General features: G+C 40.0%; 1 protein-coding gene across 3 annotated transcripts; it reads right to left on the reverse strand.

Moving 5' to 3' along the window:
* Positions 1–110: 110 nt before the first annotated feature.
* LOC310740499 (uncharacterized protein) lies at positions 111–16,845 on the reverse strand. Of its 3 annotated transcripts, none has more exons than XM_083567300.1 (23): positions 16,580–16,845; positions 15,995–16,072; positions 15,846–15,911; positions 15,554–15,705; positions 13,451–13,532; positions 12,176–12,644; positions 11,358–11,454; positions 10,106–10,220; positions 9,905–10,006; positions 9,757–9,813; positions 9,584–9,652; positions 9,403–9,492; positions 8,474–8,583; positions 7,881–8,331; positions 4,659–7,022; positions 3,790–3,937; positions 3,536–3,641; positions 3,224–3,383; positions 2,293–2,400; positions 951–1,037; positions 720–825; positions 570–643; positions 111–477 (listed from the first exon to the last, which is right to left on the reverse strand). In XM_083567300.1, exons 1-23 carry the CDS (start codon positions 16,700–16,702, stop codon positions 427–429), a joined length of 5,265 nt encoding a protein of 1,754 aa, XP_083423426.1. In that variant the 5' UTR covers positions 16,703–16,845; the 3' UTR covers positions 111–426. The 3 variants fall into 3 exon arrangements, with proteins under 3 accessions (XP_083423426.1, XP_083423427.1, XP_083423425.1); XM_083567301.1 differs by having other exon boundaries at positions 7,992–8,331; positions 11,358–11,457; XM_083567299.1 differs by having other exon boundaries at positions 11,358–11,457.
* Between the last annotated feature and the right edge of the window lie 1,500 nt (positions 16,846–18,345).

Raw genomic sequence — 18,345 nt, forward strand, 5'->3', positions numbered from 1 at the left:
GAGTTGAGGTTGAAAAAAAAAAAACACTGCATGAAAGAGCTCGCCAACAAAGAAACTACAGCTTCTGAAGAGGAAGATACTTTTAAAAAAAAAAAGGTAGACAAATAACACATTTTGCATACACGTTTTATTTCATTAAAAATGTCAGGTTAAAGAGATAATTCTATTTCAAATAAACTAAAAGAATCCCTATAAAAATGTATTACAGCAAATTTGTCAACAAAAACCAGGGACAGTAGGGACAGAACAAAGAAAGATCTCAGCATCATTATATATATATAATTATATATATAGCAAATAAAACAAATGAAGCCCATTACCTTTATGTATAAATATAAACAATTTAAATTAAGCCCTTTATACAACACACACACACAAAAAGTGCACACATACAAAGACACAATCAGATCTTTCGATTTTGCTGCCCTATTCAAAAAGCTTCACCCTCTCCTGAACAGAGAGATGTTCCCTCAGACTCTGAGAAAGGAAAAACAGAGTTCGACTCATTTCATTCTCCTGTAAATGACATTTGTTTTACTTTGCTGTAAAATACGTCTCAGGGTTCTAACCTTGGATCTGGTTGGTTGGTTTGGTTTTGTACAGTTCTTCAGGAAGTCAGGATTACTTTTTGACTTCATCAAATCTACAATTATAACATGCACATGATTAATATTTTTGTGTTTTCTTGTAGGCATGCAAAGGTTTATGGGCGCGTTTACCATAACTTTGGCTCCGTTGCCTGAAAGTCTCGGCACTGTGCTTAACGCGGGTTGTTTCACATTTGACCCCTGAAACACTCAACTCATTGAGCAGTTTCTTACAATGCTGAAAAACACAATCGAATAAGAAACCCAGACAATGTATTTAGTAAACACACATGTACAGTGTCCACTTAACAGCAGAGAGACAGAATTCAGCAAATTGAAATGAAAAAGAAATTCGAATATTACTCTGTTGGCAGCCTGCAGCTCCTCCTTTAACGAGCTGATTTCTTGCTTCAGACACTGAATTTCTGACTCCTTCACTCTTAATGCCACCTACGAACACACAAGTAGTTTTCTATTTGCAATGTCAGGCCTAATCTACGGTACTTAGTTGGAGCCAGGGTTAGCCAAAATACCAATTCCAAAACTCAAATCCCCTTACAAATCATGTATTAATCTACAAAATAATGAAAACAATTCACAATATAATAGTTACAAAATTAATATCCATGTATAATAGAGCAGTAGTATAATTGTGCATTTTTCTTTTTTAGCGGTTGTTAGAAACAAGAAAAAAAAAAAAAAATGTATAATGCTACACTGGGTGAGGGTTAGGATGTGCTCTATTGTGTTATATGACTCATTATTGGGGCATTTTATGGCAATTAGAGGGGAAATATTAAGCAAAACTTCCAAGCAGGAAATGTGAAATCTCAAGAGGCGAAGGTATTGAAAATGGTAGCAAAACTATCTACCTTATTCATGCCAGCAAATCCTAAACTGTACACACACACACATACTGAGATTTTGGGTCACCCAGATAAGGGTGGGTTCCCTTTTGAGCCTGGTTACTTAAGGTTTTTTCCTCATACTATTTTGAGGACTGTTACATACATACATTACTGTATTAACTTAGAGGATAAACTTTTATTGACTGATTTATAACTTAAAAATGTATATTCATAATCTATTTACCTCTGTAAAGATGCTTTTGGCATAATGTCCATTGTTAAAAGTGTCATACAAATAAAATTAAATGGAACATAAAAAAAAATAAATAAATAAATAAAAAAAAGTGGACTTGCTATCTGATAACAGCCCGTTCTTGTGCTTTATTCTACTCATACCTGCAATTTCACTATAATTTACATATATCATTAATTCTATATTTTTTTGTTTTATAAAATACACAAATACAATATAGTTAAATTTAATGTTGTAGAATATCTGGAAACATCTGTTATCACTAACGAATATAAGCAGTTTTTTATATATAAAAAAAAAAAAACTGCTAGAACAAGAAACTACAGAAAACAAATTTACAATCCTGTTACTGTTACAAAAAACTGAATTTGAACATGCCTTACAAAGAAATGCTAAACATCCCTTCTCAGGAAATGTTCCCATGTAAGTTGAATTAGCACATTATAAAAAATAAAAAAAAAGGTGTGATATTTGATGTAGATGAACTGTCCGAGGCCAGCTTCTAACCATTTCGGTCAGTCCTGTGCTTTAATTACCACTGAAACTTATAAATTATGCTTCATCATATATCAAGTGTGTGAGGTAAATAACTAAAGGATTTTACCTCCAGCTGAATTACATCTTTGCCCTGAGAGAGCTCTGCTTTATCCATGCCTCCATTCATAGGGGAGTGCATTAAGGAGAGTTCAGCCACCAAGTGCTTATTCAGCTCCTAGGGTGAAAAATCATACACACACGATTTATTAGACAGTTTTGGTGTCTGGTTTTTCTGCTGCAAAAAACAGATAATCCTTAAACCATTACAAAAACCAGACATTATGTCCACTATATTTCCATCCAGGATGTGGTTCTTCTGTAAACTGTAACCACACAATTGTATAGGATGTCTTTGGATGCAGAAGAATTACATGTTCCCTTCTATGAGACCCAAACCTGTTCCAACATGAACATGCCCTTGTACATGAAGCTAGCTCTATTAAGATATGGTTGACGTGTTCGAGTGGAAGATCTTTAGAGGACTGCTACTCAGCTCTGACCTTAATCCACCTGAACACCTTTGGGATGAATTAGAATGACTTTACTAACACCTTAATGGCTAAATGAGCACACTCCAAAATCTAGTGGAACATCTTTCTAAAAGAACTGAGGTTATAATAACAGCACAGTTATAGTTCAGGTGTCCACAACAAACTTTGTGTCCATATAAATTATGTTCCTAATACACATACTAATATAATGTCAATATTCCTAATGTACAGTTGATTGTAGGTTGTAATTCTGCTTTCAAAACATATTCTCCATTCAAAATGAACACACAGCACATGATGTCTTACATGAGATTGGTCACTAACTCTGGTTCCTTGCCTTGAAAATAGCCAAGGTGAATAGGAACTTCTTTTCTTTGCTGCTGTAACACAGAAATTCCCCCACTATGGGACGAATAAAGGTAAATCTTATATTATCTAATGAAGCAGTGTATCCTGAAATGTAGTTGTGCATGTAGTGAATGCCTTGTCTGCTCATGAGAAATTTACTTGATTGCGTGTGAGGAGTTCTTGGTTGGCTCTCTCTACAGAGCTCAGGGCTTGTCTTTCTGTCTCTATGGCTCGAGAAAGGTGTGCATTCTCCAGGCATTTTTGAGAGTACTGCTCGGACAACACTTCCAGTTCCCTGTGTAGTGAATCCAGCTCGTCTCTGTAAAACACACTAAAAGATTTCAGCCATTCCAATGACTGAGCAACATTCCCGATAACTATCTGTTAAGCTTTCATTAATACAATTCAGATATTCTGCTTTAGCATGGTGTATTTAAATCATATTGGAGATGCATGCATACACGCACTTACTTAAACTGGGCACGCAGCTTGTTGACGTCTGTACTGACTCCATTCTGCTGAGCTTTTTTACTTTTCTCCAGCTCCTCCTTATGAGCTTTGTGCATGGCCTCAATGGCTACACGTGCACACGATTAATTAGATGTGAATGTAGCATCCTTATAGGGGGGCTTAAAAGACTACACAATAACAAGTCTGAGGTACTGTAGCAACACTGACAAACAATGAACCTAAGCTTGTTCGTATTTCCTGAATTGGTCTCATACCAGCAATTGTAGCATTGGTTTCTTCTTGGAGTACTCTCTCCTTCTCTTCCAGCAGCTGCTCCACCTCTATCTGATGTTGCCTCTGCATCTCCTCAATCACCCTCTGGTGACTCTGTTCCATGCTGCTAAAGCCAAGTTCACAGGTAACCTAGCACACAAGAAGGAATACACATCCCAATACACACAGTAGCGCAACTCAGAAAGAAAGCTGTCTCTGGACTCCAAACAATTGTTGCATATATAGGCATAACATTATGACCATCTGCCTAATATTGTGTTGGTCTTCCTTTTGCTGCCCAAACAGTCCTGACCTGTTGATCATTAACAGCTTTAACTTCAGCAATTTGAGCTACAGGAGCTCGTCTGTTGGATCGGACCACACGGGCCAGCGTTCACTTCCTACGTGCATCAATGCACCTTGGCCGCCCATGACCCTATCACCGGTTCATCACTTTTTTTTTTTTTTTATATAGATTCTGACCACTGCAGACCAGGAACACCCCACAAGAGTTGCAGTGTTGGAGATGCACTGACCCAGTCGTCACAATTTGGCCCTTGTCAAACTCGCTCAAATCCTAACGCTTGCCCATTTTTCCTGCTTCGAAAACATCAAGTTTGAGGACAAAATGTTCACTTGCTGCCTGATATATCCCACCCACTAACAGGGTTCATGATGAAGAGATAATCATGTTATTCACTTAACCTGTCATAATATTATGCGTGATCAGTGTATAAGATTATCAGTCATCATCACTCATTAGTAAAACCAGTCACATTGAAATTCACATTGAGCCAAATTGCAGCATTAAAGCAACAAACCTGTCTTTTCTGATGTCAGAAATATAGTAAATACCTAAACAAATGAGTACCTTCAGTGTCTCCAGTTCCTTTTCATAGGCCTTCCTCAAGGTGTTTGGATCGCCCCTGTGAATCTCATCTTCCAAGCATCGAATCTGCAATTCCAACTCATTGATTCTGTCCTTCATAGTAGTCACAGAAAGTTTGCCATCTTCACTACTGGATTCTGTAGGGGAGGTAGTCTGTGACTGGCTCCGAGTGTAATACTCATGGAGACTATTTATCTCTTCTTCGTGGATTTGCTGAAGTTCCTGAAGCTTTTTCTGTAATTCCACCTTCATTTGCTGCACTTCTTGTCCCATTATCTGGGCATCTGTCTCAGCTGAGATGCGTGCCAGCTTGGCCACCTCTATGACCACGCGATCCTCACGCAGCTTTTCTTCATAACTTTCAGCCTGTTCCTGCAACACTGCCTCCAGTCTGTGGCACTGACACTCAGCCGGCACCTGCTGATCTTGCAATAGATGCATTTGCCGCTGCAAAGCCACGTGTAATCGACTGGTCACATATGCTAGAATGGCCTGGAACAACACAGTGCGAAGAAGGACTGGAGAAAGCTCAGACAGTACACCTGCATTCCCATCTAAAGGATGCAGCTGCTTGGAGATAGCCTGGAGGGAATGGGCCTGTGCCCAGAGCTCCTTTACTAGACTGTCTTTGTCCATGTCTCCTGGAATGTATCCCATCCCGTCACCTTGTTTCCGTTTCGTACATGGTACTAGTTCAGGTAGCCTGAAGTCAGACAGTCCCGTTTTAGAACTGGTTCCTTCTTTGGTGTCAAGTGGTGTCACCTCAGATCCAAGATAGAATGGAATATTAAAGGCCTGTGATCCATGTTTCTCCACTGGGTTGTGTAGGTGGTTTGTGTATGTGAGGTATGCTAGTTCTGCTTTCATACACATGTTCGAGATCTCATGCTCATCCAGTGAACACCCTACCTCACCCAACTCCTGATAGTATGAAAACAATTGTGAGTAGTTTCTTGTGACTGGACCTTCATGCCTTCCATTGTAAGACTCCCTAAGGGCCATGGTTTGAGAATGCATCTCTGAAAGGCCCTCTAGGAGATGTTTGCTTGGATGCTCTAGAGCAGAAGCAATCTTCTGGATGACTAATGCTTCTAGGTACAGCATCCTGCTGGTCATCCACTGAGATAAGAGCTTCTCTGGACTTGTATCTTCTTGCAAAGCTTCCTGAAGATCAAAGTTAAGCATCTTATTAGTGGCTGACTTAACTTTAGCATTAGAAGCAGTCTTTTCCAGTACAGTCCCACAATGTTCTCTAGCACCTGGTCTCAGTGACTCATTGGGTATGTTCCACTGATCTTCAATTTCATCAGCAAACATTTGCTGCTGTTGTTGGAGATGCACATTAATCTCCTGAAGCCTCTCCTCTGTATCACACAACTTGTTTTCCAATGCTTGTATCACAGAGATTACTTGTTCCGATTCATCTCCCTGTGCAACTGGTTGTTCCTCCAAATCACCAAAGCTAAAATTCTTCACCTTCTCCAGAGTTCTTGAGTTGTTTTGAAGATGGTGGTTGACATCTTTTAGCCACATATGTTCAGTCATTTCCAGACTCACACCTGAGCAACCTATTTTAAGAAACACGTCTTGCAGCTCCCGTTCCTTCCTATTAAGCTTTTCTTGTTGCTGCTCCAACTGGATTCTAAACCGCTCTTCACATTCCCTCTCGCAGTTTTGCAATGAGCCACGCACAAACTCCAACTCCTCGCATACTTGCTCATAGTTATGCTCAATATCATAGTAGAGCGTCTCCTCATGCTCAAGCCGTGCCTGCAACTTACTTAACTCGCTGTCTGATTCATCTAGCTGGTTCTGCAACTCTTGGCACTTTCTTTCCAATTGCTCCACAATGCCCCCTGTTGGCATTTTTTGCAGCTTTGCTTCTGTTTGCATAAGTCGCTCCTCCAGATCTTTCCCACGCTTCTCTGCATGTTCAAGACTATCGCTGAGACTCCTCCTCTCCCTTTCCTGACTCTCTTCCAGGAGGCGCAAGTGTCTCTGTAGGCGAACATCTTTCAGTGCCTGCGCCTCCTCTGTTGCCTTCAGATGTCCTGAAACTTCTTCCAAACAATTTCGCAATTCATCCAGCTCGTTCTCTCGCTCTTTTAATTTAGCTTCAGTTTTCTCTAATTTCAACTCAGTTTTACGTAAGGAGTCCAGACAGCCATTCAACTCGGCATGGAAACGTGCCTCAGAGTGTTTAAACTCCATGCTTTCTCGGTCACTTCTCTCATTCACAGCCTTCAGTTCATTATGGAGCGTTTGAAGCTCCAACTCCCACTGCCATTCTGTTTGCACTGACACTAAAGAAAATGTGGCTGGTGATGTTTGCATGTAAAGATCAGTCTAAAACAAACCAAAAAAAATCTACTTAGTTATGCAATAACAGAACTCTGTAAGAAGTAGCATACATATCAGGTAGCTATGCATTCAAAAATAGGGGACACCAAGGAACGAGCAATAAATGATAAAACAAAGATTTTCTCAATACATTGGGGATGCCTCATACTATTTAGGTTTCTTGAAGTACAAATTTGTAAAGATTTCTTTGAAGATTTGGTTTGAACTCAAATGCTCCATGTAAAACCCTAAAACAAAATGTTTGTCTGGTTACAAGTATTAAAAAAAAAAAAAAAAACCCTTAAAGGTTAAAGGACTTGACTAGCAAAATCACTCCTGCAATCACTCTTCTCCACCCACTCCACCATGCCTGCATGCTTTTCTTCACTTCTCTAACAAACTCTATTACTTTGCACAGTTGACCCCAGGTACCTGAACTCCTCCACCTTTTCCTCCTTCTCCTCCCTGTAACCGCACCACTCCACTGCCCTCCGTCTCATTCACACACATGTACTCTGTCTTACTCCTACTGACTTTCATTCCCCTTCTCTCCAGTGTGTACCTCCAGCTCTCCAAGATCTTCTCAACCTGCTCCAAACACTCACAAATCACGATATCTGAAGAAATAACCAGTATATGGATATAAATAGAACTAGAATTAAATCCACTCTTCGTTACTATGGGACTTTGAGGTTCTGTGCAGAGATACGTTCAGGTATGTAATGTACCGTTTAGAATAGATTTGCTAATCCTTTCAGGATCCATGGACAATCCAAAAACCCGGACCCAAAAAAGGACCGCATTTTTAACCTTTTATTAATAGTTTGTAGACTCTTGCAATAGTTTAACTCAAGATGTAGGTACCTCTTTCTTCTCTTGGATTTGTGCATTAGAAATGTCATTACGGACATTCACCCCATCAACCTCTGCGTTGTTCTGATTACTTGGTTCACTGGTGACAATACTGGATCTCACCATGAGCGGTGATGTGTCTGTGGACCTTGTAATGCTCCACGCATCATCAGGAAGCACCACTGTGCTGGAGCTTGGGAGAGGTTCTTCAGGAGTTGATGCAGGAGCAGGAGGGATGTAGTCACCAAAGGCAAACTCAGACTCTATCCCTGATTGCCTGCTGAGTGTCTCCCTTTTGTTCCGCATGTGACTGAACTCAGACCAGTCAAAGGTTTTGTACCGTCCCTCTTTGCGTCGTTCAGCAACACTGCTCCTCCTCTCCTTCTCCTCGGTACATGAGTTCGAGACAAAGGGGAATTTACATTCCAAATCCATACCCATTGGCACTTTCTGAGGAACAGAGCTGAGAAAGAATAAAACAAAAAAAAGCATGTTTATTGTTTCATGTGTCACTTGTGGAAAGACAACAAAGTTTATTATGCTTTGTCATGTAACAAACATGGAGGACATGGTCAGTTATTTATTGACTAAGATTTTGTTTTTACCACGTGACATCAGGGGCAACAGATGTCTGGACATTCTTCTTAACTGCCTCAATCCAGTTTCGCCGAATCCCTGAGGTCATTGCACAGAGTGTAAAAACTCCATCCTTTGTCTACAAAAAGTTCAGAGACATGATCATGTAGTGCAAGTAGTATGTGCATCATGCAATCTTCACCGAAAAAACATACAACATTATAACCGGTGAGTGAATAACACTGATAATCTCTTCATCATGGCACCCGTTTGTGGGTGTGGTGATATTAGGCTGCAACTGAACATTTTGTGTGTTTTGTGTGTTCAAAGCAGTAAAAATGGGCAAGCGTAAGGATTTGAGGGCCAAATTGTAAAGTTTAGACAACTGGGTCAGAGCATTATCCAAAACTGCAGCTCTTGTGGGATGTTCTCGGTCTGCAGTGGTCAGTATATATTAAAAGTGTTCCAAGGAAGGAACAGTGGTGAACCGGTGACAGGGCGGCCGAGGCTTATTGATGCACATGGGGAGCGAAGGCTGGTCCGTGTGGTCCGATCCAACCGACGAGCTTCTGTAGCTCAAATTGTTGAAGTTGATGTTGTTAATGCTCGACGGGTCAGGACTGTTTTGGCAGCAAAAGGGGGACCAACACAATATTAGGCAGGTGGCCATAATGTTATGCCTGATCTGTGTATATTATTCAGCTCAAAATCTCAAAATAAATCTGCACATTGACCACAGCAGGTTGAGCAGAATATTTAGTAGGGTCCCTAATAAGTACAGTTACACTTGGTGTTAAATATACACATCTAATGTTATAGACATTAGAGTCCAATAAAAGCTGTTGTAACCTGTTTCAATAATGTCTTTGCTGTTTAATAAAAACATTAGTAAACAATCGGGAAAAAAAGTACTCAAACACACAATGCCACATGCAAAACTTATAAAAGGAGTACGTACATGAATTTGAAAGCCATAGTTCCTCTGCACGGGAAAATCCGTGATGTCATAACATGTGGACAGGTTGATTTCTCCATCCAGATCCGCAGCCTAAAAGAAATAATGCCTGATCTCTGAGCACTGGAAGATGCCAGGTATTCTGGACAAGCCAAATCATTTCTATCAGTTATATTATTCATACCTCTTCAGCAACTGAATCCCTGTAGAATCTTAAACTCTGGTTAGTAAGAACAAACCAGTGCTTCCTCCACTGGAATATAAGAAGGGGGAAAGAGAAGAAAAAAAAAAAAAAACACCACATAAGATCGTTTCAACTTAAGAAATTTCTCCAATATGTTCAGGCATCCCATTTACCTTTCCGTCTTCTCCCAATCTCGTCATCCATCCCTTTTTAAAGTTTAACAGGTCAGGCTGTAAGAAGGATGAAAAAAAATAAATAAAATGGATAATGCTTGCTTGTTTAAATTCAGCATCAGTGCAGTGTTTTGTTGGCTGTACCCACCGTGGATGTGTGTTCAGCCAGATTGCGCTCCAGTGATTTGGAACGTCGGCAGGTGGAGGCAGAGACCCCGACACCAGCTGCACCTTGACCACGAGCGGGCGCCTGCAGGAAACAAAATCATCCCCAGAATTCACCTTTTCTGGATCTAAATTGCAGCCTGATCAGTATCTTAAACGAGATGTAAATGGTCACGCCAGGTACCCGTGTTGTGCTGTGGCTTGCTCTGTCGTTTTGATCATATTCAGCAGCTGAGCAGGTGGATGTTGTTGTAGGCATACCATTTTCCTGCTCAAACTGACTAATCACCTGTGATCGTCTGAAACACAATAAAGGTTTTCTCTAAAGAAGAAAGTCCTTGAAGTACCACATATAGTTAGAGGTGAATTGTGAAAAAATTTAGGGGGCCTTCAGAGAGTTTTTTGGACCTTAATAGCATTTTTAGAAATGTATAAAAACCACAAAATGCATACATCCATCTCACTTATCCTACTCAGGATTACAGGGAAGGCTGGAGCCTCTACCAGGGAACTCCCCTGGATAAAGTGAAAATCCACTGCAGGGCACAATCACACACTCATTCACTCACTCACTACAGACAATTTGGAAATGGGATTTAAAAAAAATGCAGATTATTTAAATGATGTCCTGATGCATGAAAATTTTACACACACAGGACAAGTGGAATTCCAACCCCCACTCCTTGTGCAAACGTGTTAACCACTAAGCCACTTCATGTTTTTACAAAAATGTTTAGCAACAGCAATTCTGCTTCGCATCATCACAGTGTTGTGTTTTGTGCCTTGTAAGATTAAACAGAAGTAAAGAGATTGCTAGTTTGCATCTGGATGCAGTGAATAAAGCAACAAGAGTCATGCAAAATGTGTCAAATGCATATAATCTTTAATAAATAAACTTTAAATTGAGATAAAAACACCAATACTGGTCTTCCATTTTGCAAGTTTGCTCCCAATGACAATCGATCGTTTCACCAGAGAACCTGAAGCCATTTAAGCATGTTTAGCTAGTTTATCGTGTGTTTCCTATTAACATAAAGAACTAACACCACTCAAACTTTATATAAAGAAAAATACAGCCCTATATACATGACTTTATATAGAGCAATAAACATTGAATAAAAGTATTTGAAATTACTATGACCACATGGCACTTCTCTTACCTTCGATGCTTTCCGAACAGACGGTACACCTCCTCTCTTCCAGGGCTGTGTGTTCTGCGTGTTTCACCTCTTCCACGCCTGAGCAAGTGAGATCTCCTAGTATGTACCTGCTGCTGTCCCTTCTCTTCCATTACACTAATTATCTGCCCCTCCCAAAAACGATCACACCTTTAAACCCACAGTTAGCAGGTCCCTAAGATCTAAGCCTGGGTGACACAGGAAGCTCAGAACTGGAGCCCACTGTGTAAAGAAGTGGCATGGGTGAGATGTTCACACCTGTAGTACGACTCAGGGCCTGTCTGGGTGTCCTCGGCATCAGATCTTGTCTTCTCCAGAGAACAATAGCCGCTTTCTATGCCTTCGCGGCTCTTAGCTGCTGAGAGAGCGAAAGAGGAAAAGAACATAAGAAAGGAGTTCAGGAATGCGAGACTAAGCATGCATTTTTCTGGGAAATCAGCATTCAGGGCTGTATGTTCAGCAATACAGACAAATAGCGGTCAACGACATGCTTACAATGCGCCTTAGCATCTTTACAACAAAGCAAATGATCCGGATTGAACTGGTCTAAATGTATATAAATACAGACATTAAAACAAGATGCACATTTTTATTTAGATTGCTTGCCAGGAAGGTTCACAGGGCATGTGGAGGAGACTGGATAAATGACAAGTGTGTTTCAGGAATGAGATTCTGGGGTAACAAAAAAGCCTGAGGTGTGTAACTTTCACACAAGCAATCAGATATATAGATTTAAAGAAATACAATTAAAGATGTAGCAGTCTATAGTAAGCGTCTGGTTAATATTGGAGTCTTAGTTTAAATACATTGATTACATCATTGGACCAACTAAACCTATTAGAAAAACATCACAGACAATCAAATGTATTGGTTTCTAAAAGGTATAGAATTTGGTGCCCCATCCTCTTTTTTTAGGCCACTCCCACTCCAGGTATCAATCCGAATACAAATATTTGGCGTAACCAAATACACTCGGTTGCATTGTGCAACTAACATCCATTAAAGCAAACAATAAACGGCAGAGAAGAAAACCACTTGGTAATCAAATATCCCCCAAATCCTGTTTTTGCTCTTACCATTTGTGCTGATGTGAGCAGGCAGTTGACTCAGCAATGAGAATAGATCGGAAGTGATAGGGGAGGTATGTAGAGAGTTGGTGTGGCTCATTCTGCTGCTAGACTGGACTTCTACGTTCCCATCAAGCTCCTCTGGTTCCTCTTGAAGCCCCGCCCCTGGAGAAGAACAGAGTGGAGGACCAACCTCCACACCCTCCAGATCACTGCCACTTGTGTCTTTACTACCACAATGACCAACACTAAAGCCTTCAGCACCAATCCTGGTGTGTACCTGCCCAATATTACCATTTTGTTTCATGTCCATGCTGGAAAGACTAAAATTACTCATAGTGGTTTTGCTGTTTTCAGGGCCTCCTTTCTTGGTGCTGCTTCTGCTAAGACTGCTGCAGCCGGTGTTTAAGATGTAGTTGCGATTGCTGCCATCGGATACCTGGTTTCTTTCAGATACTGAGTGTTTCTTTAGGTTATACTGAGGAAGGGTTAGAGAGAAAGAAAAGATGAATGAGTGGGGGGAATGGGGGTGGGTGCGGCTGGGGCAAAAAGCCACCCGTTCCTTTGTAATTTTTTTTTTCCATAAGTGAGATCATTTCAATTAATTATACTAATGTTGTACTAACCTGCCCTTCACCATACACACAAACTACTGCACTTAAATAATTGCACATCAGCCAGACAAATTGCAGTCCTATACAGTAACCCTCTCAGACAATCAGACACACACACACACAAACAGTCTGCTGTCAGCAAGCAGAGGCAGAAGACTGAGAAAGAGAAGTAAATCAAGCAGACAGAGATATGTGCACAGCAGTTAGAGGCATAATTAAACTGAAGTAGGTGAATATTTAAAGGCACAGCAAGCAAAATTAGTATGCTGCTTAAACATGTACAAGATTTCTTTGATTTTCTTTTTTCAAACAATACAAAACTATTTTCTATATTTTATATCTTGCTGCGTTCTCCATTCCGTTTTTCTATTATAGACAAAAGTTTGTGGACACCCATCCATAAGGTCCGTATCTATTTTTTGAACAACCTATCACATATTCAGCCACCATTTCCACTTGATTTTGGACTGTATTTGTAGAGATTCATGCTCAGTCAGCCACAACACAAGCGCTAGTAAATTCAGGTATGATGTATGGTGAGTACATTTGTGTTAACAATTGGAGAGATACACTTGGGAAAACAGAAACAACCACATATGGCTGGAAAAGTAAGGAAACCCAATACTAGAATTATGATCGCAGGTGAAAATCTATGATCAAAAGCACATACCAGTGGAAGTGTTTGCTCTCTCCTTCTCTTCCTTTGGTTCGCTTTTGCAGTATTAAGGTAAACAAGCAGATTTTCTTGCCACCTGTTAAAAGCACTTGTTTATATTTCAATGCAAAATAATGAAGGCATATTAATAAAGTCAACCATACGCAGCTGCTACTAATTATATATATATATATATATATATATATATATACACACACAGATATACACATACACACACATATACACACAGATATACACACACACACACACACACACACACACACACACACACGGTACGGAAAGTATTCAGACCCCCTTAAATTTTTCACATTCTTGTTATATTGCAGCCATTTGCTAAAAACATTTAAGTTCATTCTTCTTCCTCATGAATGTACACACAGCACCCCATACTGACAGAAAAACACAGAATTGTTGACATTGTTGCAGATTTATTAAAAAAGAAAAACTGAAATATCACATGGTCCTAAGTATTCAGACCCTTTGCTCAGTATTTAGTAGAAGCCCCCTTTTGATCTAATACAGCCAGGAGTCTTTTTGGGAAAGATGCAACAAGTCTTTCACACCTGGATTTGGGGATCCTCTGCCATTCCTCCTTGCAGGTCCTCTCCAGTTCTGTCAGGTTGGATGGTAAACGTTGGTGGACAGCCATTTTTAGGTCTCTCCAGAGATGCTCAATTGGGTTTAAGTCAGGGCTCTGGCTGGGCCATTCAAGAACAGTCACGGAGTTGTTGTGAAGCCACTCCTTCGTTATTTTAGCTGTGTGCTTAGGGTCATTGTCTTGTTGGAAGGTAAACCTTCGGCCCAGTCTGAGGTCCAGAGCACTCTGGAGAAGGTTTTTGTCCAGGATATCCCTGTACTTGGCCGCATTCATCTTTCCCTCGATTGCAACCAGTCGTCCTGTCCCTGCAGCTGAAAAACACCCCCACAGCATGATGCTGCCACCACCATGCTTCACTGTTGGGACTGTATTGGACAGGTGATGAGCAGTGCCTGGTTTTCTCCACACATACCGCTTAGAATTAAGGCCAAAAAGTTCTATTTTGGTCTCATCAGACCAGAGAATCTTATTTCTCACCATCTTGGAGTCCTTCAGGTGTTTTTTAGCAAACTCCATGCGGGCTTTCATGTGTCCTGCACTGAGGAGAGGCTTCCGTCGGGCCACTCTGCCATAAAGCCCCGACTGGTGGAGGGCTGCAGTGATGGTTGACTTTCTACAACTTTCTCCCATCTCCTGACTGCATCTCTGGAGCTCAGCCACAGTGATCTTTGGGTTCTTCTTTACCTCTCTCACCAAGGCTCTTCTCCCCCGATAGCTCAGTTTGGCCGGACGGCCAGCTCTAGGAAGGGTTCTGGTCGTCCCAAACATCTTCCATTTGAGGATTATGGAGGCCACTGTGCTCTTAGGAACCTTAAGTGCAGCAGAAATCTTTTTGTAACCTTGGCCAGATCTGTGCCTTGCCACAATTCTGTCTCTGAGCTCTTCAGGCAGTTCCTTTGACCTCATGATTCTCATTTGCTCTGACATGCATTGTGATCTGGAAGGTCTTATATAGACAGGTGTGTGGCTTTCCTAATCAAGTCCAATCAGTATAATCAAACACAGCTGGACTCAAATAAAGGTGTAGAACCATCTCAAGGATGATCAGAAGAAATGGAAAGCACCTGAGTTAAATATATGAGTGTCACAGCAAAGGGTCTGAATACTTAGGACCATGTGATATTTCAGTTTTTCTTTTTAATAAATCTGCAACAATGTCAACAATTCTGTGTTTTTCTGTCAGTATGGGGTGCTGTGTGTACATTCATGAGGAAGAAGAATGAACTTAAATGATTTTAGCAAATGGCTGCAATATAACAAGAATCTGAAATTTAAGGGGGTCTGAATACTTTCCGTACCCACTGTATATATATATATATATATATATATATATATATATATATATATATATATATATATATATATATATATATATATATATATATACAATTTATAATAAATTGGATAGAGTTTCCAATTGTGGCATCCACCTTAGTGCACAAGAAGTACATCTTCAGCAGATAACATTAAAAAGTAGTAGGGAAACAGTAGTGTTTTACCCAGCAATGTTCTCTGCATTTTCTGTCCTTATGTAATAATCTCGGTCACTGAAACACATGCGTAGACTGTTGCAAAATCTGGTCTGGGCTGAAGCATCATGCACATCACTGCACTGGCTTATGGTCACGCTGCCCTGGGGCAGAGTACCCGGCTAACACACACACACACACACACACACACACACACACACACACACACACACACACACACACAATAATAATAATAATTTAAAAACGCAGTAGCAAAGCAAAGCGCACTACAATATAAAAGTTTCCTTCTTTTTTTAAATACCATCTCATCCAAAGAATAGCGCAGAAGCCCATTCTCATGCAGTATGAAATACCGCCGCTGCCATTTCTGTGGTTTAAAAAGATAATATTTGGTCAGGAAAAATACATCAAGTGGAAATGTCTATCAAAAGACACCATGATGTTCCTTACTCTGTTCTTATGGGATAAATTCTGAAAATCTATACCCTCTGGTGCTAGAAGAAGCCAACCAGCTTTCACAGGTTTAGTCTTTAGACAGAGAGAGAGAGAGAGAGAGAGAGAGAGAGAGAGAGAAACAAACAAACAAACAAATACAAACATTAAAACATGCATGCAAACAAAACACAGCACATAGACTGTACTTTTATTTTCTATACTTCTTTTAATTGTCATTTATTTTGTACTCTTTTAAATAGTTTTTTTTGAGGTTTTATTCATTGCTTATCTAAATACCCTTGCATTGTATCACTTATTCTGCCAACAAAGCTGTTCATTAAACATGAATGATATTCGAAAATAAGCCAGAGAAATAAACGAGGTAATAGGGTGATCCATCCACACCACACTTGGCTTGTTGATTATTTTTCAACAAACAAACACACACACACACACACACACACACGTGGTTTTTCAGTATTTAGATGAGGGCATGACCTCGGAGTTGAAGTTTAAAATTGTTTAAGGGGTAAATCAATCCCAAGACAAGGATTATGGAAGGAAAAAGCAAACAAGAAAGAAAAGGTGTTGAGTTCTTACTGCGTGTAAATCGGATTCACTGAGTGTGTGGGACTCGACGGTTCTGAAGCAGTTCTGGCATTTCCTCTTGTTAAAGATGTTCGCCTGGAAGCGCCGACAGCGGTTTTCTCTTGGGCACAACATTTTTATGTTTTCCCTTATAATTTACACATTACACTGGAAGGTTCACGTCGTCAGGGCGCTTTCTAATTAACCCAGGAGATGAAGCAGTAATAATAGCTACAGGTGACAACAGCGCGTCACGTGACTCCCCGCCCCACTCCACCATGCATTACATCACGTGCTCGTGCACAATTAATATTAATATAGTTTTAATTAATATAGTATTAGTACTCCTTTTGGATTTCTTTTTAAATAAAAAGTGATCAAGTAAACAAAAAGGGTTATAAAGGTCTTTTTAAACGCATTGAAGTATCGAAAGTGCTCATCTTATGAGAATTATATGTTAATAATTTCGTGCTTGTTTTCTAAAAAGCAGTGTTTTTTTGTTTTCTGCGTTACATCTCTAAAAGGAGAGACTGTTTTCTATTGTTTGATTCTATCGAATTGTATTGAGACGCAAAGTTTAGCGAGAACTGCGCGACTACGCTTGTGATCTCACGGCAGGTTCTCATGAAACAAATCAAAAATTTGGTGAAGAAAGTGAAAGTTGACCAAAATAAAAAATACTCCTAAAGTAAAATGTGCTCATGTAGACTGTTCATTAAAGTGTGTATTAAATGAGGAGCATCTGTGTGGTACTGACTGGAAACTACAACCTGATTAATGAAATATTTCAGTACAGTAACATCAAGAGTAACAGACTTGGGGCGAAAAATTAGGCCATGTCCAAACATTAAGCATTTATAAAGGCTTTTTACTTGTTACAGATACATTATACCACAGTAAAATTCTTTCTTCATACATCCCAGCGATGTTAGTAAACCAGGGTCAGCCATTATATAGCACCCCTGGAGCACAGAGGGGCTCAAGGGCCCAATAATTGCAGCTTGGCGATAATGGCACTTTAATCCCCAATCTTCCGTTCAGTAAATGAGCTTTAACCACTGAACTGCTTAATGGTTAACCACTTAACTGCTTAACTAGGGACATGGTAATTCATTGGTTACCTGTTAGACTTCTGATCTGAAGATTGTCACAGCAAATCCCAGCACCACTAAGCTGCACTGCTGGGCTCTTGAGCATGGCCCTTACCCCTCGGCTACTCAGTGTATGAATTAGATAATTGTAAATTGCTCTTTATAAGAGTGTCTGCCAAAAGGCATCAATCTTAATAATAATATCAGTTGCTATCAGGAAATCTGTCAGAAAAATAGGAATTTATCAAATTTGATGCCGTCTCTCATGAGTTCAATTGAACACAAAGGAAAAATCAGGATGATCATAAAAATAAATTGTTAGAAAAAGGCCAGATTCTTCATGTGAAAAGCTTGTTTGCAAGTTTACCTACAATGCTTCAACAACTAATGAAATCAAAATTGAATCTCTATCTCATAAGTTTGTTTGTTTTATATATTTGCTTGAGTTCAGCTCATTTCCTGTCTCATAATTTGTTTCATACTATCCCTTTTTGATGCATGGCTTCTTCTATGCCCAGGAATGTATATCACCAGCTTACAATCCACCACCTGATAATGAACGGTAAAAACGAGAAAGTTGAATGTCTTAAACACCAGACATGTCCAATCTTATCCACAAAGATTCTGAGTGGGTGGTGGTTTTCATTTTAATCAAACACCTGATCCCACCTGTTTAATCTGTTTATC

Source organism: Silurus aristotelis (assembly GCF_946808225.1).
Source record: "Silurus aristotelis genome assembly, chromosome: 17".
NCBI classification, from domain to species: Eukaryota; Metazoa; Chordata; class Actinopteri; order Siluriformes; family Siluridae; genus Silurus; species Silurus aristotelis.

What these genes read in the sequence shown, in the direction of transcription:
- LOC310740499 (XM_083567299.1), bottom strand. Translation starts at nt 16,702, where the DNA reads ATGTTGTGCCCAAGAGAAAACCGCTGTCGGCGCTTCCAGGCGAACATC. An exon ending in GAGAGCAAACACTTCCACTG is followed by an intron (nt 12,645 to 13,450) that starts GTATGTGCTTTT and finishes ACCCTTCCTCAG; the next exon opens with TATAACCTAAAGAAACACTC. An exon ending in GATTGGGAGAAGACGGAAAG is followed by an intron (nt 9,653 to 9,756) that starts GTAAATGGGATG and finishes CTTATATTCCAG; the next exon opens with TGGAGGAAGCACTGGTTTGT.